Raw genomic sequence first — 24,207 nt, forward strand, 5'->3', positions numbered from 1 at the left:
AGTAAATTTTTTCCATAGTAGCTAGTATTGGGCTATGTTATGGATTTGTGCTGAAAACAGTGTTGATAATTCAGGTGTGTTCTAGTTACTGCTGAGCAGGGCTTACACAGAGCCAAGGCCTTTTCTGCTCCTCACCCCACCCCACCAGCGAGTGGGCTGGGGGTGCACAAGGAGCTGGGAGGGGGCACAGCTGGGACAGCTGACCCCAACTGACCAAAGGGATATTCCATACCATATGGCATCATGCTCAGCACATAGAGCTGGGGGAAGAAGAAGGAAGGGGTGGACGTTTGGAGTGATGGTGTTTGTCTTCCCAAGTAACCTTTACGCGTGATGGAGCCCTGCTTTCCTGGGGATGGCTGAACACCTGCCTGCCCATGGGAAGCAGTGAATGAATTCCTTGTTTTGCTTTGCTTGTGTGTGCAGCTTCTGCTTTACTTATTAAACTGTCTTTATCTCAACCCATAAGGTTTCTCACTTTTACTTTTTGGATCCCACCTGGGGCAAGTAAGCAAGTGGCTGTGTGGGGCTTGGTTGCCAGCTGGGGCTAAACCATAACAGTAGTATACTGTTCTGCTGAGGCAGATATCTTGCTCATGCTGTTAAAATAAAGAATAATTTTCTTTCTCATTTTCTGCACCACCCTTGATTGGGGTAGGGAGGGGTGCAACCAAAACAAACAAACAACAAACACTGAGAAAAAAAAAACCTAGGAAGTCGCAGTTACTTTTCCTAACACAAAAATCTGAAAATGTTAACCTCCCAGTAAAATCTGAAATTTTCGTTCACTATCACAGTACATCACACGCTATTTCTAAAACTAGTAGATGCATATACTAAAATGACACTCTTTAATTCTGCCCTTTCTTGCTTACTGCTACATGATCTTTAGTCAGCAGTGAAGAAACTTCTTTATTGAAAAGAGATGTAACAGTCACTAGATCACACATCTGGGTACACCAGTAGGGGCTGTACCAGGCTCTGAGCTGCAGACTCTCCACTCCTCTTAATCTTTGGTGCTTTAATCCTTTTAGATGTCCGTGCAGAAAATACGAAACTACACAAATAGAAGCCAGATTTTTAAAATTACTCTGGCATCCAGAGATAAAGATCTCACAATAAAGAGTTGCCAGATTCAGTTCTTTCTGTGGTGTTCTAGTCTAGGAGTACTTAGTTTACACTAGGAAAACTAGGGGCAAGCTTTACCCTTCTAATCTGCTTTTAAGTGTGTAATAGCAATCCCAACACTCTTGCCTTTATGATCAAACTGATCTTTAATGATTACTGCAGAATGCGATTTCAAACATTTATAGCAGAAAAAGATCTCCACTCATTAGGCCACAAAATTTGTGCAGCCAAAACACTATTGCTGCCAAGTCCCTTTTGCTGTAAGCCACTCACTCTTTGTATTTTTAACTACATTTTTATATTTCTTTTCATCTTTATTCATCCTGGTTAGGACGGGAGCTCAGGCATAGACTGGAGAGCCAAACCATACCCAGTAACACAGCACTGGCCCTCAGTTATTGTCCCAAGTGTAATGAAATTCACATCTCTATCACTGTATTTTTTTGTTTACTGCCTCTGGGGTCCTGTTTTAGCTGTAACAGGTCAGCCTGGGCATTACCAGCCAGCAGTCTGCACTGAATTCAACTTCAAAGACTGTGGAAACAGGGTATACTCAGAAGAGTGGCAAGAGCAATTAGAGCCACTGATGAGGCTTCAGGACAGCATATTAAAGTTGTGACCATACCAGAGACAGAAATGAAGAGAGGCACAGCAAAGTAAGTTGTAACAAGAGATGACCTGAAAACACCTGTATGAAAAAAAGCATGTGGCAATGCACTGAAATCTAAAGTAAACAAGCTTAAACTCCAGCATATTAAATGCCATCTCCCAGTTGCCTCACCCAGGCCCCTCTCAGCTCCAGGGAGCCTGGGGACACGTAAGATACAGGGACCCATGTAGAGACCTAAGCCTTCAGTCCAGGCCCTTCCTTCGGAGGAGGGACCCCGGGGGAAGGCTCCGCTAGCCGCCACCAGCAGCTCCCCCCCCCCTCACGGGACGCACCCCGCCGCCGCCGGCCACGTGACCCGGCCAGCCCCTCCCCGCTGACGGGCCGCAGCCTCACCCACCCCGGCCCCTTAGGGACCCCGCCCCCTGGAAACCCCGCCCCGCGCCTCGGGGAGGAAGCGCGAGACGCTGCCCCCACCATGATGGCGGCCAGCGCAGGAAGGGGCGGGGCGTGGAGGGGCGAGGGGTGGGGACGCTGGGGCACTGCCGGGGAGCGCGGTGGCGGCTGGCGCCGGGCGGCCGGGGCGTCGGGACCCCTCCCCCTGCGCTGCCCGCAGGGCTCAGCCGCCGCCGCGAGGCGCGGGGGGCTGCCGGCGAAGGAGGGCGGGGGGGGCCGAGTACCGCCGCGGCCGCCCCCCGGCCCCCCCCACCCCCCCCCGCTGGCGGCTCGGGGTCCCACTGGAGCGGGCCGAGCGCGGCTCCGCCCCACTCCGTCCCCTTAAAGGGCCCGCGGCCGCTGCGCGCGGTTTCGCCAGTCGTCGCCTCGCGCCGATGGCGCCGCTCTCGGCGGCGGCGTCCCTGCTTCCCTGCGCGTCGCCCGCCGCTTCCTCCCTCCGTTCCCTTTCGCTTCCGGGGTCAGCGCCGCCGCTCGGTAACGAGCCCCGTCGCGGGGCCCGGCCGGGAGAGCCGGCAGCCGCGCCCCGCGCAGGCCGCGCCGCTCCGCCGCCCCCATGGCCAGCAACCCCCAGCCGCAGCCCCCGCCGCCGCCGCCCCCGCCGCCGCCCCCTCAGCAGCCGCCGCCGCTGCCGGGTGCGGGGACCGCCGTGGGGGGCGGCGCGGCCGAGCCCGAGCTGGTCTCCATGATCGTCAACCACCTCAAGAGCCAGGGGCTCTTCGACCAGTTCCGCCGCGACTGCCTGGCCGACGTGGACACCAAGGTGGGGGCGGGCGGGTCCGGGGGCTCCCCGCGGCGCTCCGGCACGTCGGGGCGGGCCGGGCCCGTCCCAGGCGGCGGGGCCCGGCCCGCGGTGGCGGCCGGCTGCGGGGGAGCCGCCGCGCGGGGCTCCGGCCTGGCCCTCGGCCCCGGGCTCCTCTCGGCCGGGCCGGGGACGAAGCCGGAGCTCATGTTCCCGGAGGGGAGCGCGGGCCGGCTAGCCGTGCCAACGTGCCCGGTTCTGCGGAGCGGGTCTGGCTGTACAGGCGGGTTTAACGCCCCACGAGGGAGCGGAGGCGGCTGCGCCTTCCGTGGGCTGGGGGGTCCGCGGGGCTCTCGGCTGTCCCAGCCCAGCCCCCGGGGGGCGGCTGCCTACTGAAACCCTCCCGTCCAACCTCTCTGTTGTTACTTTCTAGCCTGCCTACCAGAATTTGAGACAGCGTGTTGACAACTTTGTTTCCAACCATTTGGCAACTCATACCTGGAGTCCTCATCTCAACAAAAACCAGCTGAGAAATAACATCAGGCAGCAAGTTCTCAAGTGAGTGACAGCTCTGTGGTTTCTTTGGACATGCTTGTGTACCGCCATAGGTGACAGAGTCTCTAGGTCAATTGTAAAGTGTCTGCTTTCTCCAGAGAAACTTCTGAGGAAGCATTTTTTTTTTAGTGCTTAAAAGTGGTATTATTTCAGATAGCAGCTTGCCATCAGAATTAGACAGCAAATATTATTTGCCTGATCCGAGTTGATGCAGGGGTAGAAGGCTTTTTCTGACTTCAGATGTAATGCCTTAGCTAAGGTCTGTCTTTACTGGTTCTTTTAAAGGAGGTATTAATAAAATTGCTCTCCCAGCAAGTTTTGAACTAAGGAGAATTAAAAGGATTTGACAAACTAAGCTCTGCAGAGAGTAAAGCTAAATTCACCAAACAAAAAACTGGGTGCGAATCTAGCTGGACAGAGAAGAGGTTTTTCAAAACTGCTGTTACATCAAAATTATGTCAAACACTTATTTGATGTTATATTATTTCACGAGGGTTCCTCTAGTTTTTCTTCTCAAAACTTGGCTTCATAAGAACCATTAGGAAATTTCTGCAAAGTACCATGAGTTTGGTCGCTAAATTAAGTCAAACAAGGGATTAGGGAACAAACTTATTCAGTTATGCTGTAGTGGTGCCGTTGATAACTGGTACTGAGAAGCTAATTTATTTGGGAGGAGAGGAATGGTGGTTGTTTGGGTTTTTTTTTTAATTTTTTTTAAAGAAGTAATGAGGACAAGTGGGAATATATGTTCCACAAAAGATTACAGGAGTCTAGGGAGAACCCATAGCTAGGAAGCTGTGTTGCCATTTATTTGATTTTTAGTGAAGGTTAAGGGTGTTCTGTAAAGCTGCAGAACTCTGAGGTGTCACACTGTATTAGGCAGAAAGTAACGTAGGGTGGTGATGACTGGTCTGGTAGTCATTTGTCCTGCATGCCTTCTATAATTCATCTGTTTTATGCCATGGAAATTTATATCATTAGGTTTCTTCATAATTTTTTTCCACAAATGTCGCTTTTACAGTTGGATAACATTTTTAGGCATAACCAGTAATGACATAACAGGCTGTTTGTTGTGTTAATTCTATGCAGTTGGATTGCTTTGTTTCTCTAGCATTTTTCTTCTTAGCTCATAAGGCATAGAGAGAGCTGTTGAAATACAGGCAGCTGGCTAAATACATAGATGCAGTGATGCTCAGAAAATGTTAATGCTTCATTGAAGGTACTTAAGAGTGCTTGCGTCACATCTAAATGAGCGTATTTTGTTAAAATGTTCTTGAAGTCAGGTTTTTTAAATTAAGTATTCATGTAACTTTATTCCAGGTCTGGAATGTTGGAATCTGGAATTGACAGAATTATTTCTCAGGTTGTGGACCCAAAGATCAACCACACATTCAGACCTCAGGTGGAAAAAGCTGTCCATGAATTTTTAGCCACATTGAATCACAAAGAAGAGGCAGGCCCCAGTACAGCTCCAAATGAGGAGAAAACAGATGCTTCTATTGCAGTACAAGGTATTCTACCATTTCCCTGAGCCGTCTTTTAATAAAAATTCGTTTTTTGAAAAAGCAGAAACATTGATTAGGTTTGCTGCTAGCCAGAATTGCTAGCATCAGTATTAAAAAGGTGAGCTTGAGGCAGTGTACCATAATACTTGCCTCTTACTCTATGTAGAAAGATAGAAGGCAAGAGAGATGTCACCGTGTACCACCATGTCACATCTACTTGAGATTACAAGAGATCCTTTTACTGTAGAGAAAAACGTCAGTTTCAGGGTTTAGCCCCCTAAGTATTACAGGATCAGATAAGACATAGCTGTAGCAGAAGAATGATTCAATTTTTTTATGCATTGGTAGACTGGGAGAAAAATTACCTATGAGACAGTTACCTGTCTTAATGCAGTTGCTGTGTGTCGTAAAATTTGAGTGGTGATGGTTCTCTCAGGAGCTTAAGGTCTGCTCTAAATCAGCCAATCTTTAGTTTGTTTATAAACACAGCACTTTTTCTTTACAGTTTTCATTTCTGTTGCCTAGTATCAGCTTCTAAACACTCCTGCAGGTAATTGTCCATTCTTTCCCTTCCTAAGAGACTCCACAGCAGTCCATCTATTTGTAACCAGACCCTTTATTTAAATCCTAGCCCTTTTCCTGTGAGGCCCACTTCCTTTAAAGTGGGTTAACAAGCCAGCTGCAGCTCTTAGTGCTAGTCCCGTTAACCCTTTCTCATCCATCTTCAGAGTTGCTTCTAAGAGGGTGGCAAAGCGATAAGGCATTTCTGATAGTCCTATTGTTATATAATCAATACGCTGAGTCCATTTTCCATGTCGTTTATGGAGATGTCAGAGGTACAAAATACAGACTTCCTGCTGCAGTGTTCTATGCTGTGCTTCTCCAGAGTCATCATCCCACTTGGGAAGACAGTAAGTTGAACAAGGGTTGTGTTCAGAACATATTACCCATAGACAACCCCTGCTTTCTTTAGCTAATATCAGAACAGCAGTATGTCACAGAGCAAAATGAATCTCCAGTAATCAGATCATAATTGCTGCAGGAATGCAACTTCTTGTTCTTTTTTTAAACCAAAATCTCTAAATGCAAAATTAGTGAAACCTTTTTAGTTAATTTAATTATTTTAAATGGAGTAATTATTCTTTTTCCTTTCACTTGCTTAACATTATATCTGAACAGAATTACGGAAACAAAGGTGAACTGAAACTATTTTCTTTCTTACTATTCAAGGTGTCTCTGCTACAGCTCCTAGTGGCAACGTAGCTAGTGATGCAATGTCCATTTTGGAAACGATAACTTCTCTTAACCAAGAGGCAAGTGCTGCCAGGGCTTCAACAGAGAACTCAAATCCCAAGAACAATGACAAAATTGCAAAGAGACTCTCATCTCAGCAGAGTGTGGATGGTAGCAGTGATAGAGAGAAAAATGCGGAGGACTTGCCAGACAGAGAGAAAGCAATTTGTGATCTTTCTGGAGAAGGGGCTGAAACATTTGCAAAGTGTGAAGATTTAAATGAGCTTCCCTGCCAAAGTGAAGAAATAAAAAATTCAGCAAAGGATACTAATAACTTGACTTCTACAAGTAAAGATACAAGTAAAGAAATTCAACAGGAAAGTGAAGATCAAAAGAGTAAATTATTAGATAAATGTGACAAGAAACCAGACAGCAGTGAAAAAGGTGAAAGAAGAAAAGAAAAGAAGGAAAAACCTGACAAGAAGTCTGACCATTCAAAGAAAAGTGATGATACTCTGAAGTCAAAAGAAGAAAAGCAAGCAAGAGAGTCAGAACCAGTGAAACAGTTAGTTCCGGAAAAAAATAGCAATAAGCATAAAACAACTGAAAGCACTAAAGAAGGTATGGCGTGGGCAATGCTCTTCCTTAAAATACGGATATGGCGGTTTAAGTGTATTCAGGAGTTGCATCAGAAGTACATTTGGACTGTAGGTTCTCTGCTAGTTCTGGCAAATTTGTCTGCCTAGCCACAGCTAGGCCTTGCCTCATCTCACTTAACTGAGGTACCCACATTAGGAATTGGATGAGCGTTGATTCCTCAAGTGTGTGACTGGTCATCTGCCTTACTCTGGCATCTTGTCTCCATTATTCCAGTCTTCATTTAAAGTTTCTGGTTGTACCTCAGGGTGATTTTTGTTTTGAGTAAACCAGAGTTAGCCTGATAATGTTTCATTAAGGTGTTAAAAATTCTCTTTTTTCCCCTATTTCTTAAGATAATTTTGTTTTCTGTGGCAAAATCACTGTTTTGATGAGAAAAGGTTCTCAAATACAGTGTGCTGCTTTATATCCCTTTCTTTCTATTTTTTCCTTTTGCAAGAAAATATGTCAGTAGATTCAGATATGGATGTACTCAGTGACATCACTGTCAGCTCCGTCCATACCAGTGACCTTTCTTCCTTTGAAGAGGAGAGCGAAGAGGAGACTGTAATTTCTGACAGTACTGAAGAGGGGGAGATCACATCAGATGGTAAAAATAATTAGATTGTTAAATAGCAAGAAAGAATATGCAATGCTTTTGAGTGCATTGTATCATAAATCTGAGGTTTTGCAGTATGTTTTATTGTACTTATTTATGAGAAAGAATTTGAATGTGGAATGGATAGTATTTGTGCAATTATGAAAGATGAGTAGCGAACACACTTTGAATATTTTTAATAGCTTGAAATATTCTAAACATTATAAATCTTATTTTGTACTACAGTATTTCATAGGTGACAAAAACACTTAGCAGTGACAGATATGTCATGTTCCTTTTGGGGTTTTTCCCCCTCCCTCCTGCCGTGAATTTGGTATAACATTGGAATGCTTTGTTTATGACCCCAGGGTTAGGGTTGTAGGTGACTTTGAAGATCAGGTTGGTTTTAGAGCTTTAGAGCTTTAGGATTGCAGGAATTTCCAAATGCTACCTGGCCACAGTAGAAGGAACAGGAATGGATCTAGTCTGGAAATACCGAATCTTGTCACTGACTGGGTTACCTTTTTGTGTTCTCCCTGTCTAGAGCAGACTTCAGGCTCTGATTTTTGCAGATATGTGGCTTTTGCAGTTAATAAGACTTTCCACTTCATCATACAGAGTGCCTCAGTACCTGAATGAGTTGTCTGTAGTATGCTGTGAGCTTATCTTTTCTGCTCTAAGAATGTTATTTAGAAGCACTGAATTACTTGCGTATTCTTTGGCTTTGGTGTTACCTTTTAATACGGCAGTTTGCATTCAGTTATCACTAAATATTTGTGAAGTGAAAGCAAGCCTTAAGTATATTTCAGGGATACACAAAATTTGTACAGTGTGGAGCACAAGTGATTTTGCTCTATTTCTAATAATACCGATAAAACTGAAATAGATTTATTTATTTTCACTTGAGTATTACTTACATGAGTATAAACAACAGTATATATTTCACTAAACCTATCTAGTTTTTATGTACTCAAATATTGTACAAAATTTTTTTTGTGTAGGGAAGAAGCTTAATTAAATACATAGCAGAAATTATGTTTTGACTTCTTACGCAGTGTTAACTACTAAATACTATATGTAAAAAGGCAACATTATTACAGGCAAGACAGTAAGCCCAATTGTTTTATCCCAGTTTATTCTGGGGTTTGTATCTTGCAATTTTTTGGCTGAATGGTGTGCATAAACACATGAATATACCTTTCAGGTTTTTGTAATTCAGTGATATTTTTATGTTAAAGGGCTTCATTTTTTAACTGTTTTTGTTTTTAGAATAAATAATTGATACTACATTTTGAGTAGCTTTGCCTCCTCAAGAGTTACATTGAAAGCACTGCCCTAATTTATCAATATATCTCTACACTTCACTAACCTTTCTTCAGATGAAGAGGAGAAAAACAGCCTAAGTAAGACAAAGCCTCATGCTAATGAGCTGAGTGATGGGAAAGCGAAGCCTGTTCGTCATGCTTATGTTCGCAAGCCTTTCTTATACTCCAAATACTTCAGTGATTCTGATGATGAACGAACTGTAGAGCAACGCCGTCAGTCCATTGTAAGTGTGGATTTTGTTACTGCTCACATTCTGGCTCCTTAAACTTTCAGCACAGAAATTTCACTTCTTATTTGATGGTGGTTTCTGAGTGGATGTCTTCTGTTCTTGCTTCATTCTGCCCTGCCCTCTCCCCGTCCCATGTGTTACAGCTGCCCCTCCTTCAGACTTCCACCAATATTGCATGATCTGCTCTCCAGCAAAGCATTCTGCTGGTTATAGTTTGAAGGCTTCTGGTGGTGAAAGTAATGACATGCTTTTCCATCTTTCCCCATCTCCTCAATTAAAAATCAACAGTCTTTTGATATTGACAGAGGATTTACTAATTACATGCAGTGTCTTTGTGGAATCACAGTAATAGGTGGATTCTTTCTCAGCTGAGTGATTTGATAGGGAGTGTAAGAACTGCTGAACATATGAGAAACCTGGTCTTCACTAGGTTTCATGTATATAATAACAATTTGGGTGGAAAAAATAGCCCATATCTACCTACAGCCTGCCCTCAATGAGGTTTGTGTAGTTCGGGCTTGTGTTGACTACTGCAGGCTACTTCATTACATAATCTCTTTACAAATGTAGTTCTTGCTGTCCATGAAATCAGTAGTGTTTGGCACGTCTGCAGCCACTGAGAATTGAAAGAGAGGTTTAACCATGTTCCCTATCTTCTGTGGAAGAAGGACCAGCACACAGAAAAGGGAGGAGCAGTTCTTTTAGATATTTTTTCCTTTGGCTAAATATATGTTTTTTATAGTTCTACATATTTTATATACATTTAATATATACACACTATGTATATATCATATGTACATATTATATAAATAAAGTAAAAAATAATATGTATTCTTTGAGGAGGTCTCATAGCCTTAGTCTGCAGTGTTCAGTGGCAGTGAAACTCTGGAACTCAGCTAGTTTCACTTCACAGAAGTATTAGAGGATTCTGTTAACCTTCATATAATAATTTCAAAGGACTACTTATTTTTTAGTTTGTCTCAAGCTACAATATTCTGTTTTCTGTGGGTTTTAGACATATATTTGCGGTCAAAGAGTATTCTTTGATAAATAATGATAAATTGTTTTCCTTGTTTTTCTATCTCCAGGCCAAAGAAAAAGAAGAGAGACTGCTAAGAAGACAAATTAACAGAGAGAGACTTGAAGAAAAACGTAAACAGAAGGCTGCAGAAAAAACAAAATCCCTAAAAACTGGAAATCAAAATTCTAAAGGTATGAGAAGTATAACATTAGCCCCCGCCGCCCTGCTGTCGCTCACTCCCTCTCTCTGAAAAAAAAAAATAATTAAGCTTAAAATATTGGTAATAGGTCTCTAGTCATTTCCCTTAAAAACCCAACGTTTCAATACTGATGTAACAGAAAATTGTATCATGCAAATTATTAATACAAAATTCCCTATCTTCACTTTTTCCATATATCTTTTTATATATCATTACATTGCTTAAACGCAATGAATACCTATATACAGTAGTATTCTTTGCTACACATTAGTACTCTCTACTGCTTTTAGTCATGCTTATAGCTGAAACAGTAATATAATGACATGCTTATGTATTATATCATTTGTGTATTATTTTAGGAAAAAGTGTCTCGAACTTAGAAGAACCTTCATCAAGAAGTCTTGAGTCTAAAGCTGCTGGTACCAGCATTAAGGATGCACTTAAAGAACAGAAATTTTTAGAAAAAAAAGTAGCCTTGAGCAGAAAAAGAAAAAGAGATTCCAGGTACTCATGTATTCACTCAAAAATTCACTAATTAAGTCTTTGAATGTTCATTTTTGCAGACTTGAAAAGGTTCTTTTCAACTTTGCAGGTAGCCTTACCCATTTTAACAACTTCCTCTTAAAATATTCACATAACTTTGTTACTAATAAGCATGAAGTTCAGGCAGAAAATGAAATTATAGCTGTCTAAGTATATTGCAGCTCAGACTGCAGTATCAGCCTTCATGTGGCTTTTCACACAAAATGGTAATAAAAGGCATGAGAATGGAGAGCTTTTAGAAGTTTGTGCATCTCATAAGTCAGTCAACTTGGCTTGGTCTTTAAATTTATGTTTTACATAGATACGTACACGTGGTCATATATGTCTACATACAGCTGTATATGGGCATGGATATCTCTTATCCATTTTACAGGGACAACTGTATTACTAATATTGTCACACTAATATTCTCTGCTTTAAAGCACTGATGTCCAGAGGATATCTTTGAAGTTGGCACAGGTAATTTTCCAAAAGAAAAAAGCTTGGACAAATTGTCTAGCAAAAGTTCTATTTCAGTATTTTTGGAGTGCATTTCTCTCTCCTTCAGCTTTAGAAGCAGAAAGTTTTCAAAGTAATGTTAGTCTATTATTGATTTTTCTTTTTTTAATTGTCCAAATACCTGTTTTCAGGCATGCTGAAGATGGCTGCAAAAAGAAATATGAGCCATCTGAAGAAGATTCTAAAGAAATGCAAAAGACAAATGAGGTGTGTGTCTCTTAAACATAAAACTCATCATCTTCCTTTTTAATTGTGATAGTACTTGTTCATACGTCTGTACCAAACCACATAATATTGCATTTGTTCTTATGAATTAGTTTTTTCCTGCTAGTTCTTTCAGTTGCATTAGTGATCTGACATTGCCGTAGCCACTATATTATACAGTCTATGTGTTTGGTGCTGATGTGTGTTGTAGTGGAACATGAGATATAGTTTAAGCCCTATTTTGTGAAGCATGTTGGGTTTTTAAGAAGAGCAAAGTGTGTCTTATACAAAGACTTGAGGAGGTTGATCTATTTAAACTTCTCACTGGGAAGTTAACGGAAAACTGAATGTAGTCCAAACACTAAAGGAAAGAGAATTTTTATTGTGAAAGTTTTTACCAACAACATTATTAACAACAGAGACTGATAGTTGGAAGTTCAAATGGAAGTCTAGATTTATCTTCTGTGGGTTTTGGGGTGTTGTCTGGTTTTAGTTTTTTGTTTGGGGTGGGGTGTTGGGTTTTTTGTTTTTGTTTGTTTTTTTTAAAACAGCATAATGACTGTTTAAAGTAACTTACAGAGTACTTGAAATTGTGATTGTCCATTTAAAAATCCATTTAAATCATTTTAGAGAAATCATTTTATGAAGAACAGATACTCAAGTTCAAACAGACTGCTTAAGGTTAATTTCTGTTTCTTTGGATTTCCCCACAGTGGCCAATAGTTGAAGTGAAGATAGCAAGTTTCATTTTCTTACTGACTGTATTTTAGCTGATTTCTTATTACAATGTTAAGTGTATTCGCTGGCATATTGTTTTTGTAGAGAGTTTGCCCTTAACAATTCTGTTCAGTCACATAGTTGAAGGAACAGGGTAACATTTTCTTATATATATAAAAACTTTCTTTTGTAGACTTGTGAAAAAAATTCTTCCAAAGAGTTGAAGCATAATCACGGGAAAAGTGAAATCTCTAAACAGCTTAGAAGACTTTCAGAATCAGTGCATTCAACTGAGGAAAGCAAAAGTGATTCTAAAGCAGAAAAAGAACATAAAAGAAAACCCTCTGCCTCTCTTCAGGCTGAAGGAGCCCAGCAGGACAGTGAAACAAGGGATCCAAAAAGACAACTGGATAGAGTAGAAGTCAGTACTGAAGAACTACAGAAGCAGAAATCCATACTGAAAAATGAAAAACATCCCAAAAAAGACAGTGATGCAGAAATTCAACATATGAGAAATGCTGCCAAAAAAGAAGGCAAGTCTTACAGAGATAAAAATGAAAAGGAAAGAACTACTTTAGAAGATAAACTTTCTTTAAAGCACAAGTATAAAGGAGACAGTATTCACAAATCAAGTGAAGACATTGAACTCCATTCACTTGAGAGAAGTTCAAAAGGAGAGGATGGTGGTCAGAAACATAATCAACAAGTAAAGGTTTCCTCAGATGACAAATCTGAAAGAAAAAGTAAACACCGAAGTGAACGGAAAATGTCAGTAACGGGAAAAGATGGAAAAAATATATCTGAATCAACCTTAAAAGCTGAAGAATTGCTGCGTAAGGAAAATAAAAAAGACAGACATCTCTCAACAGAAAAATCAAGAGCAGAATACAAGTCCAAAAGGTCCCTGAGTGACTCTAGGCCGCAAAAGGATTCCCTAAGTGCCTCAAAGCAACTTGCTTCTGCATCACACAGAAGGAGTGAAAGCTACTCAGAAGATAAACATGAAATGGAATCAACTAACTCTGACTGTAATTCGAAGCAAGAAGATGGTGTTCATAAAGATAGACGAAGATCTAAGAGCCTTGTAGAAGAAAAGATTATCTTAAAGTCTAAGTCTAAGAGTCATAGTAAACAATTCAAAGCATCTGAAACAGAATTACAGGAAAATATAACAAAACAAGAGACTGGTCAGAAACTAGACAAAGATAAGAGCATTGAAGAGAATGATTCAGACAAGCAACACAAATCCAAGAATGAAGACAAAGTTTTTGAGGAGAGTGGTGCTGAGTCTGAGCTTGTAAGTGGTACGCAGTCAACTCAGGGATCACAAAAAGACTTTGGTCACAGAGTTAAGTTACATTCTGGAGAAAGAGGATCTGTAAAAGAGAAATATAGAGGTGATAAAGATTTAAGCAATTCCAAACTCGAAAGAAGGTTCTCTGCTGAAGGTCACAAAAGCAGAAACTTAAAGCACAGCAACAAGGAAATAAAGAAGAAGGAAGAGAGTATCAAAGTGGAAGATAAAGATATTAAAGAAATGGATAGTGGGCATGAAAAAGTATTGAGCATCACTGTGGCAATGGATAAAAAACAAAGTAAGAAGATATCCTGTGAAAACAGAAAAGGTAGTATATCTAATACATCAAATCAAGATTTACCTGGAGAGGAAAAGCAATCAGCTAGCACAACTGAAAGCAGCCATACTGCAGCCCCTCAAAAGTCAAGTATGAATAATGATGACTTGCATTCTGGTCATGAGGAAGAGCAGATGGAAGTTGATTTGAAACAATCAAAAGAACAGGAAGCATCGAACATCAAAGGAAAAAGCATTCAAAACTTGCTCCAAGCCACAGATGCTGAGTATGCAGTAAAAGAAAAAATATCTGTTTCTCTTTCAGATAAGGAATTAAAGCACAACTTGGCAAATCCTGAAGTTTGTGAATTGCAATTTCTACCTGCAGCTGAAAAAACTGTAAAACAAGAAGATACCCCTAATAAACAAGTTGGTGCCTTAGACGCTTTGTCCAAACAAGCTTCCATGGATCAAGGACCTGATAAACCAGGGGCTTATAAAATGAGCGTTGTGTATGAAACAGGTAGTAGAATCTTACTGAATGTTCCCAGTAAGGATCAAGCTTCAGAAGATAGCAGAAGACCAAAGAACTTAAAAACTGTGATAAATTCTAATTCAGACGATGTTCCTTTAGCAGTTAATTCTTCCAGAGAAGATGCTGCTGATGCAGTGTCTATGGATATCTCAGATTTTACAGAATCCTTGGGTAGCATGTCTAAAGAATGCCATAATTCAGGTGGGACTTCTTTATTTGAAGATACTTGCATTTTGAAGAATGATGCAGAACAGGTTGTGTGCATGGAGCAACAAGATAGCCCAGTACTGAGTTCTGTCATGAAAGACGATGGTGAGAACACGACTATGACAAAAAATATAGAAAAAGATAACGAGGTACCCCGGCCTGATGAACAGGCAATGGAAGACAGTACAGCTAGATTACCTAGTCAGCAAGATTATGGTGAAGCAGCAATGTTAGAAAGCCCTCAGGAGACTGAGTTGAAAATAAAAGAGGAAAACTTGCTGACTGACAAAGCTGAAGATTGTGGAGATGTAACAACAGAAGAACTTCTCCTAAAAAGAGAAAAGAGAGAGTGCTTGCATAGAGATCCTTCCGCAAAGGGAGAAAGAAGCACAGAAATGGATAATGTGGAAAAGAATGAAGTGCATGATATTGATGATATGATACAATCTTCCTCTGTGTTCATGCCTGAAACAGTTCCTGAGGAAACAGTCAAAAGCTGTGTTGCAGCCAGTGGGCAAGAAGGGAATGGTGTGACTGGCATGGAAGATAAAAATGAAAGCAATGCAGTAGGTACCAGTGCAGGAAGCAGTAAACTTAGTTTGTTGTACAGCAGCCTACAAACAACTCCGGCCACTGTGATAGGAACTAGCACAGAAAAGTTCACTGAGAGCACTGTCATGGCCACTAGCACAGGAGAAGAAAGAGCTGAGGGTGCATTACGTTCTGAAAAGGACAGTGATGCTACAACCACTTGCTCAGAAGAAGAAAGCGAGGTAACTGTAATCTGCACAAGCATAGAAGCTGATGAAGGTTTCACAACAGGCATATGGGTAAAAAGTAGTGAGGGCAGCAGTTTCATCACAGGAGCAGATATTGGTGAATGTACTGTTGCAGCAGCTGAAGAAGGTGGTGGCAGTGTTGTCACTGAAGGATTAGCAGAAAGTGAAAGTTTCCTAACAAGTACAGAAGGAGAAGAAAATGGTGACTGTACCATGGTTGATGCAGAAGAAAGTGGTAAGGACACAGTCAATGCAAGTGGAGTAGAAATTGAAGACAGTGTGAATAGTGCCGGGGCAGAAGAAAAAGATGATGCTGTGACCAGTGCAGGCTCTGAAGAAAAGCGAAAGACCTCAACTTGTGTAGATACAGGCAAATTTGAAAGTTCTGTATCCTGCTTAGGTGAAGTGGAGAGCGATGGTGCTGTAACTAGTGCAGGGACAGAAACGGGTGAAGGGTCGACAAGTGGTGACAGTTTAGGTGAATTTAGGGGCAGTGTGAGAGCTGGCCAAGTAAAAGAACATGAAGGTACTGTGACTTGCACAGGTGCAGAAGAAAGAGGTCATAACTTCATCATCTGCTCAGTGACTGGTACAGATGTCCAAGGAGAAAGCACTGTAACCGGAGCATGTATTGCAATGGTCACAAATAACAGTGGCGCAACTGGAACTAGTGGGAACAAATCTGAGGACACTGTAAACGGTGAAAGCGCAGTGACCAGCACAGGCATAACTCCAGAAGATGATGCTGAAATTTCAGTAGTTTGCACAGGGCTAGAAGACAGCAATGAGGGCTTTGCAGTTTGTTTAGAAGCTGAAAAATGTGGAAATCTAATGGACAGTACAGGGGCAAAGGAAGAGGCCAGTATCACTACAGCCAGCGTAGGTCCATGTGATGATGAAGATTTTGTGACTAGTACAGGTTCAAAAGAAGAGGATGAAGAAGGTGAGGGCATTGTGACCAGTACAGGAAGAGGAAATGAAGAAAATGAGCATGCTCCTACTTGTACAGGAATGGAGAGTGAAAATGCACTGATTTGTATAGGTGCAGAAGAAGGCGAAAGTTCCATTATCTGCATAGTTGCTGAACAAATGGAAGCTGAGTCAGGAGTCGCTGGCACAAATATAAATAAGCTCACTGTTGACAGCATGACGAGCGCAGAGAAAGAAGCTAATTTTGGCACAAACTGCAAAAACGCTAAAGGGATTGTTGAAAGCAGTGTAACCAGTGCAAGTGCTGCAGATGAGGGTGCCTTGATGGTGCATACAGGAAAGCATGAAGGTACCTTGATTCCGTTAGATGCTGAGGAATGCGAGGGTCCCATGACTAGTGCTATGGCCATGCAAGATAAGAGTCAGTCTGGTGCTGAAGACGAACATGAGAATGCCATGACTTGCTTTGGCAGCAGAGAACTTGATGCCTCTACAAGTAGCGCAGTTCCAACAGAAGATGAGAATTCTCTTATTCCTCCTGGCAGAGAAGAAAAAGTAAAAGGTGATATAATCTCTACCAGTACAGTGGAACAAAGTGATGCTCCCTTACATTCAGCCATGGATGCTGAGGAGGGTCCACTTGCTGCTGCAAGAGGAAATGAAAGTGGGGAAAGCTCTATGATCTTAATAGACAGTGAAGACACAGAGGTGCCTATGCCCAGTACAGCCACAGAGTTTAAAGAGTGCATGCATGCTTTTAGCAGGAAGCGGGAGAAGGATGAGTGCACTATGATTTCCACCAGTATTGTGGAAGAATTTGAGGCTCCAATGTCAAGTGCAGCTATTGAATATGATGGTCATCTCCCCTCTGTGAAAACAGAAGAAATAAATGAGAATGGAATGGTTTCTATAGATATGGAAATATATGAGGTTCCCATGCCCAGCGAATCCAGTGCTGGAGGAGATGATGATGATGATGAAAGTCACCCAACTGCTAGTGGTAAGGAAGAAAGAGATGAGTGTGCTATGATTTCCACAAGTGTTGTGGAAGAACAAGTAATCGTAATGTCAGGTGAGGTCACAGAAGAGGCGATTCAACGAATGTCAGACACGGAATCAAAGAATGCAGCGGTAATGATCTCTACAAGTACTGCAGAATGTTTTGAAGCTCCTATGTCTAGTGTAGCTGTGCAAGATGAAGACAAACTCGCTTCTTCAGAAACGGAAGGAAGATATGAAGCTGCTGTGATCACTACAAGCATGACAGAAGAATGTGAGATAGTCCTTATCAGTGCAACACCACAAGCTGAAAGTCAGCTCATTGTCACAGAAGGAAATGAAGATGCTGTTATGTCTCCAAATGCATCAGAGGAATGTAAAATTGTGGAGACCACTGCAGCTGTAGATGAGCAGTTTGGACTAGCTGCTTTCAATGCAGATGCAAAAAGCAAAGGTTCTGTGATTTTTGTGGGAGAATGTGGAGCTCCTGTGCTGAGGGTTGCCACCAACAATGAAGATCAACACGCTGCTTCAAGTCTAGGAGATAAGGAAGAAGGGGCAGTGATCACTCTGAGCACAATGGAAGAATGTGATAGTCTCTTCACCTTTACAGTCATAGAAGAAAGTCAGCTTGCTGCTGAGAGTACAGAATTAAAAGACAAAAATGAGGAGATTTTTAATACTGCCAACCAGATTGAATGCATCCTATCGAGTGCAGGCCCAGAAAAAAGCAGTAATACCTTGCTTGTCATTGGTAGAGAGAACGAGACCCATGAGAGTGGTGTGAGGGAAGAATCAGCAGTGTCTCAGAACACAGCAGACAGTGAAATCACAGAAACAGATGAAAATGCAGTGAACCTCATGAGTGTAGATGAAGCCCTTTGCGTGGAGATTAGTACAGAGACTGCTGTGAGTCCAAGTCCTTCGTCAGAGGCAAGTGAGGATGATGAGCAAGCAGAAGATGCTTTGCATGAGGGTGTTACATCAGAACTCTCTTGTATGATTTCAGAAGCAGCGGCAGAGAGTGAAGCTCTAAAGAATGTAAACTATAAATCTAGCTCAAACCTGCTTTTAGAAAGTGACTTTTCTGAAATAAGGACTTCCCTGCCTAGGGCACGGGCGCTGTCTTTGGTTTCTGCAAATGAAGTGACTGTAAATACCAACCATGGTGAAGTGACTGTAAATACCAGCCGTGGTGAAGTGACAATAGAAGCAGAATTAGGGGAAAAAAGTGACTTCCCTGTGTTGCATGTAGGAGAGCTATACAGCTGTGATGACAAAACGAACTTGGTCAAAATAGATGATATTGGAATTGAAGTTACTTTTCAAAAAAGTAATGAAACCTGTAATTCAGGTGAGGAATTTTTTTTTAATTCTTCAGTCTATAAGCTGTGATAAATAGATGCATTTTACCGTGACTGCAGTTCTAACTTACACTGTTCAAATATACCTGATTTCTTTGTTGGTTGCAAAATAACTATTAATAATCTATTTAAGAATCGGTGACAAATATTTAAGTAAGCATGTGATTCTGGGAGCATGGGAGTGACTGAACACAACTATCTGAGGTATGTTGGAAAAGAATTAAATGTTATTGAAGTGCAAAAAAGATGTTAAAATATATTGGCTTAAAATTGTGAGCTAATACATGAAGTGGTTTGCAAGGGGTAATTATTGTAGAGCTACAGGTGGGTTTTATTAACGTCTTTTGAAATTAAAAAATGCTTTTCTAGGAAAGAGGATGCATTTTGTTTAGACATATGTTCCACATTTTAAAAAGGTAACTTCTTTGTTATTTTGAAGTTTAAGAGTGGCCATCCTTAATCATAACTGCAGACTTTCTCTGGATGGTATTTTATGGTCGTACTCAGATTCACTCTCTTATGCTGAATTTTGTGTTGAGTACACTTGAAATGTGTTACAATGGAATCGGACAGTCATCCTAAGTAAATGAGTATTTTAAGTGAGCCATGATAATAGGTGTCTATTTTAAATAGACAACTTAAGTTATGACACTATATGACATTAAGGATATCATATTTTATTTCCAGATCCATTTTTCTGGAAGGTAACATTTGAAATGACCTTGCATGGATGCTAGTTCCTAAAATACCATGTAATGAACATCCTGCTATTTTCAGCCTTTCTCCTCCTTGACCCTCCAGACTAGTTGAAGCACCAAGTTTATGAAAATTAATAAATTCTGTAGATGCCATAATGAAGTCAAGATTATTACTTCATTATAAATTTTGGAGAAATTAAACTGCAGAAAAATGGTGGAGAAATCTGCTTATCTTTTTTTATACCAAAGGAAGTGGAATGATGGCAATCAAGTACTATTAAGACTTTTCCTTCTCACGTCTGTCTTTGTTATTATTTCAAAAAACATTTTCTAATGTGAGTTTAGGTCCAGTTTCTCAAAGGTTCACTTTAATCTCTAACTTTATTGATAATTGGCATGAGAAAGCTCACACTGCAGATTTGGGGATCAAGGAAAGATGCCAATCTAGCAAACTTGAAAAATGTTATTCAGTATTTATACACGAGGCAAACAAGAGCCATGAAAATGTAAACTGCTACACTAAGGTATTTCTGTCTTGGTGCTTTGCTCAATCCTTATTGTCCATTGATGTAGCCTCTGTAAGCACCAGTGGTAATGGTAGTCTTACTCTGTGAACCTCAACCACAGTTTAATAACTTCACATGCATCATTGATGAATTATCATAACTATTTCTATAGGAAAAGCTGTATAAACAGGCTTCTGTTATGTGTCCAAAAAAGCTGTAGAGGTCATATGAAGATGCTGTCTGCATGGCCTGTTTTTCAGGTGTTATAAGCATACAGCTGTTCACATGGGGAATGAAATGGGTGGAGCTTTAAGATTTTCTGAAATTACATTGACACTAACAGGAGCTACTGAGTTTTCAGGCTCTATGCAAATTGGTTAATTTCAGTGGCTGTGATTCTAGAGCTTGTGGATTTAGATCTAATTGTCACTTAAAGAAAAATATTATCCTTAGTATTAACTCTTAGCTCTGCATTCATTAATACAGAGATAATTTGCTGTTTGGAATTTGGTCTGAAAATCTGTTGGGTTTTTTGTGGTGGTGGTGGTGGTGGTTGGGTTTTTTTTTTTGTTTGGTTGGGTTTTTTTTAAATAAAAGCAAGAAAAAAAAGCCAAAGTCAGAATTCATAAGAAGCTGTGGTAAATCCTGATAGCCCCTATTTTCCAATCCTTTTGTATTTAACAAAAATGTAGAAGTACTTGTGTTCTTGCAGATGCCAGGTTAGGTGTGTTTTTGAGCTGGTTTGCTGCAGACAGGCTTGCTATTGTTTCCATTGCCTGCAGGAAGAGATTGAATTAATGTACTGTGCTCATAAGATGGTACTGAGAAATAGCATGCTACTGTAGCATAAGATAAATACAGCATAATGTAATTAATAACTAACATATTTGTATTTCATTAGGCAATAATGCAGCTTTACCAAAGTTGGCAGAAGAACTAGAATTTGAAAGTGACTTGAAAACGGACAAGGTACTTATGTTATTTTGAAAACTTTGACTATACTGTTTCTTGTGTAACTATATATCTTGCTAGGGTTTCTTACTATTTTTTATTGTGCAGTGAAAGTGATATTTGAACTTCAGAACTCTGAAGGGTCATTTTTCAGATAATTCAGCTGTACTTTTATAAGCAGCTGGCATTTAAATTGTGGGTTGGCCATGTTATTCTGTGGTAGAACCAATTCCCTCCCTCAGCCATGCTCTGTCATACTGTATGCATGTTGATTGTGGTAATACTTGTAAAATAGTCATACATGCCTTAGCTCTCAGGGTTGGCAATTGTTAGTTTAGGGCTTTGAAATAGAAAACGTACACTGCTGTTCATTTCGTTTTATCACTTCCTTGCCAGAATTCAGACTCATCTGTTCTTTATGTGTTTGAGGAACATTTGCTGCCATTCTGTACTGTGATAACTACAGCCCATTATCTGTTGTAACAGAAGTGTAGGACATCCTGGGTAATTCAGGGTGTTGGGGCTCATGGTCACATATAGCTTGTGTACCCAAAGTTGAGCCTGTCTGACTGTGCTGTGATCCATACTAGCCAGGATTCCAGATGGGTTAATTCTTCATTCAGATGCAGTACTGGATCCATGTATTCATATCTTGCCAAACTCTGATAATAAGCTCTTTGAGGGAGAACATGGGTCAGAGACTCTCAAGCATCTATGAAAGGGTGGACCTGCACAGGGCTACTGGCTGCAGCTTCAGGGCAGACCAGTTCAGTATTTCTGAACCATGGTTTTGATGTCTGGGATGCGCTTCAGGAAAATCCAACTTCAGTCTGGGGGGGTTTATTGATTTGAGTTCTGCCTGCACATAGCTGTACTGTTTGCCAGCATAAGAAGGTCCTACAGTCAGTATAGCCATGTTCGCATGACAGTGTATCTGAGGTTACAATGTCCAGATCTGATTTAAGTACATTTAGCTACATACAGCATTATTTATGCATCAGTAACATATAGCTCACCTGCAAATTGAATTTAAAAAACAAAAAAACCCACATGTTGAAAAGAGTTCACTGTACCTTGTTATACATTGCAGAAATGTATTTTTCTGTATATGCGAACGTTTCTAGAATATTGTTCGTATTTGAAACTCATCTTAGAGTAGGTATTGCACCTTGACTTCCTGGGATTTCTCTTGAGATCTCCTTTCTTAAACTAACCTCTGGTACCAGTGTTGACTCTGAGGTCAAAATTAGGCACTGTACTCTTCAACAGTAATGTGACTTAGCTCTATTGGTGTTCCTTATTAATATTTGCACTGCTGTCTTAATAAGAAAGCTTTTGAATACTTTTGTAGATCATGATAAGACAATGTTCATCATGACATGAGGGAGGGGAGCGAGACATACTTTTTCTGGATGTCTGCAATATTTTTGTTTCTTTTGATTTTGTGTTTAGCAACAACAGCCTGAAAGTCCAAGAAGTGAAGAGGGATATATGGAACTTCACACTAAAGAGTTTCAAAAAGGTGATTTTTCTACTAATAGCAACTTACTGATTTGACTACTGCTTATGATGGGAGAGTTGTAGATTTGATATGTACTATATGAAGAGGGATTGAAGCAAAGCTGTAGAAATCTTGAAATGTTTCTGGGAGCTCATGTGGCTTTGCATTTGGTTTGTGGGAGAGAGGATTGTCAGCCTTTTCTTCCAATGCGATATGCTAAAAGAAAGGTGGAACGCATTTAAGATTTTAAAAAAGTAGGCTGCTAACATTCTATTTAAAATCAATAAAAACAGAAAAACATCTGCCCAGGAGAGAGAGAAACCTCCCCAAAGAATGGCCTTCTTCCTTATAAACTTAGAACATCCTTGTTCTGGGTGTTGTGACAGGCCTGGTGAGGATATGACAAGAGTAAGTATTATATGACTTAAGTCACAGACTTTACAGAAAGATTTATTAGTTTTATTTTTTCTTTCTTGCTCTCCAGAAGATTAAAATATTTCTGGCCATCCGCTGAAATATGAAGAGCACTTATAAATAGGTAATCACCTAGCTAGAAATCTCAGTTACTCAACTGGGATCTGTGCTCAGTAATTCTTTTTCCATGTATTAATTTAATCTTCAACAGGACAAAAAAAAAAAATCCCTGTTTCCCAAAACCACTGTATTTTAAAATGTGTTGCAATTGTTTGGCTTTCCTATTAAAGCAGAAACAATCCCCTACTTTGTTCCCATCTTGATGGATTTCGTGCTCCAGATGCATTACAAAGATGTTTACAACACTACCAGATGAGAGTTAATCCTCAGTTAATGGAGTAACAAGCAAAACTAAAGTGAGTTCCATGAGGTACCAGCAATACTGCTGCATATAGAGTCCAAAGAGGTTGAAGATGTATTTCCTCTTCTGGAAAGTTGCAGCTGAAAGCCTAAATGCTGTGAAAGGACAGATTCCTAAGCTTACTTCTAAACTTCTAGACATTCATCCCAAAATAACCTTTTACCAAACAGGAAACAAAAATAGGAGTAAGGTGAGATAAAAGCATTGGTATAAAACCTTGGATTCCTTTTTATTCTTGCGGTAGGTCAAATTCACATACCTGGTTTAACAGTAGTGTGTGTTCATCTAAGTGGTAAGAGACATGCTCTGCTTGCAAGAAAGAAAATATAAACCCTGAGAACGGACTAGAAGAATGTGGGCTTCAGGACAGCAGATCTGAAATCTGAACCAGTTTTTCTGTACTGTGAGGTTTCTTTGAAGTGCCTGAAAAACTGTGCTACCTCACATCACTCAGACACCCAGACAGACAGTACTTAAAATGTGCAGATTGAACTAGCTGTGATAATTTTGTTCCATGTAAAATGTTTAACAAAAATCCATTCGTTGTGTAAATCATGTTGGATATGGCACGCACTGAAGAATAATGCTTTGTACCTCTTGGTAGAGAGGGTTTTTTCTTTTTTTTCCCCACCACACAATAATCTCTCTATATATATACATGCATATATACATATAGCTCAACATACGTAAAAGGAAGTTGTTTAAAAGACAAATGTGTGTTCTGTCATGAGTATGAACAGCAGACACAGTAGTTCAATAGTCCAAGATTCCTTGGAATGTAAACAAATCGTTGCTGTTCGAGTGGGTAGGATCTAGCTCTTCATTTGACACTGCTTTAAAAATTGAAAGATGTTGTACAACTAAATAGTATAGCAGTGGAAGAGTTGTTGCTAAAACGTAGGTTTAATAAATGAGCTACAAATTACATAAAATTGTATGTAGAACAGAGTAGTTTTATTGGGTCATGGGTTTATGTTCTAACTGTAGCTGAAAGGAAGACTGCTTGGAATATTTTTAGCAGCTTTTTTTTTAATTAAAATATTAATTCAGTGCGTTTATGAATCGGACTTTAAGGGTTTTGTAGAACGCTCAGTGGAGCAGGTTCTTTATGATTCTCTCTATGTATCTATATGAA

The 24,207-nt window shown here is 40.5% G+C and overlaps 1 protein-coding gene across 4 annotated transcripts in view; it reads left to right on the forward strand.

The window, feature by feature from the left end:
- Positions 1-2,602: 2,602 nt before the first annotated feature.
- The window catches only part of BOD1L1 (biorientation of chromosomes in cell division 1 like 1), a 38,155-nt gene continuing 16,550 nt past the window's right edge, over positions 2,603-24,207 (forward strand). For 2 of the 4 annotated variants that reach the window (XR_012660406.1, XM_075091852.1), the window contains exons 1-13: positions 2,603-2,951; positions 3,364-3,488; positions 4,806-4,996; positions 5,818-5,901; positions 6,221-6,844; positions 7,320-7,469; positions 8,837-9,006; positions 10,101-10,224; positions 10,592-10,736; positions 11,405-11,480; positions 12,388-18,571; positions 20,687-20,754; positions 22,189-22,258. Coding sequence is in view for 3 of the 4 variants with exons in the window: in XM_075091852.1 (XP_074947953.1) it covers positions 2,745-2,951; positions 3,364-3,488; positions 4,806-4,996; positions 5,818-5,901; positions 6,221-6,844; positions 7,320-7,469; positions 8,837-9,006; positions 10,101-10,224; positions 10,592-10,736; positions 11,405-11,480; positions 12,388-18,571; positions 20,687-20,754; positions 22,189-22,258 (8,218 nt within the window). In the remaining variant the exon portion in view is untranslated. The remainder of the gene's footprint in view (positions 2,952-3,363; positions 3,489-4,805; positions 4,997-5,817; positions 5,902-6,220; positions 6,845-7,319; positions 7,470-8,836; positions 9,007-10,100; positions 10,225-10,591; positions 10,737-11,404; positions 11,481-12,387; positions 18,572-20,686; positions 20,755-22,188; positions 22,259-24,207) is intronic. The other 2 variants (XM_075091850.1, XM_075091851.1) reach the window with 2 other exon arrangements.

This window comes from Phalacrocorax aristotelis, chromosome 4 (assembly GCF_949628215.1).
Source record: "Phalacrocorax aristotelis chromosome 4, bGulAri2.1, whole genome shotgun sequence".
Classification (NCBI taxonomy): domain Eukaryota; kingdom Metazoa; phylum Chordata; class Aves; order Suliformes; family Phalacrocoracidae; genus Phalacrocorax; species Phalacrocorax aristotelis.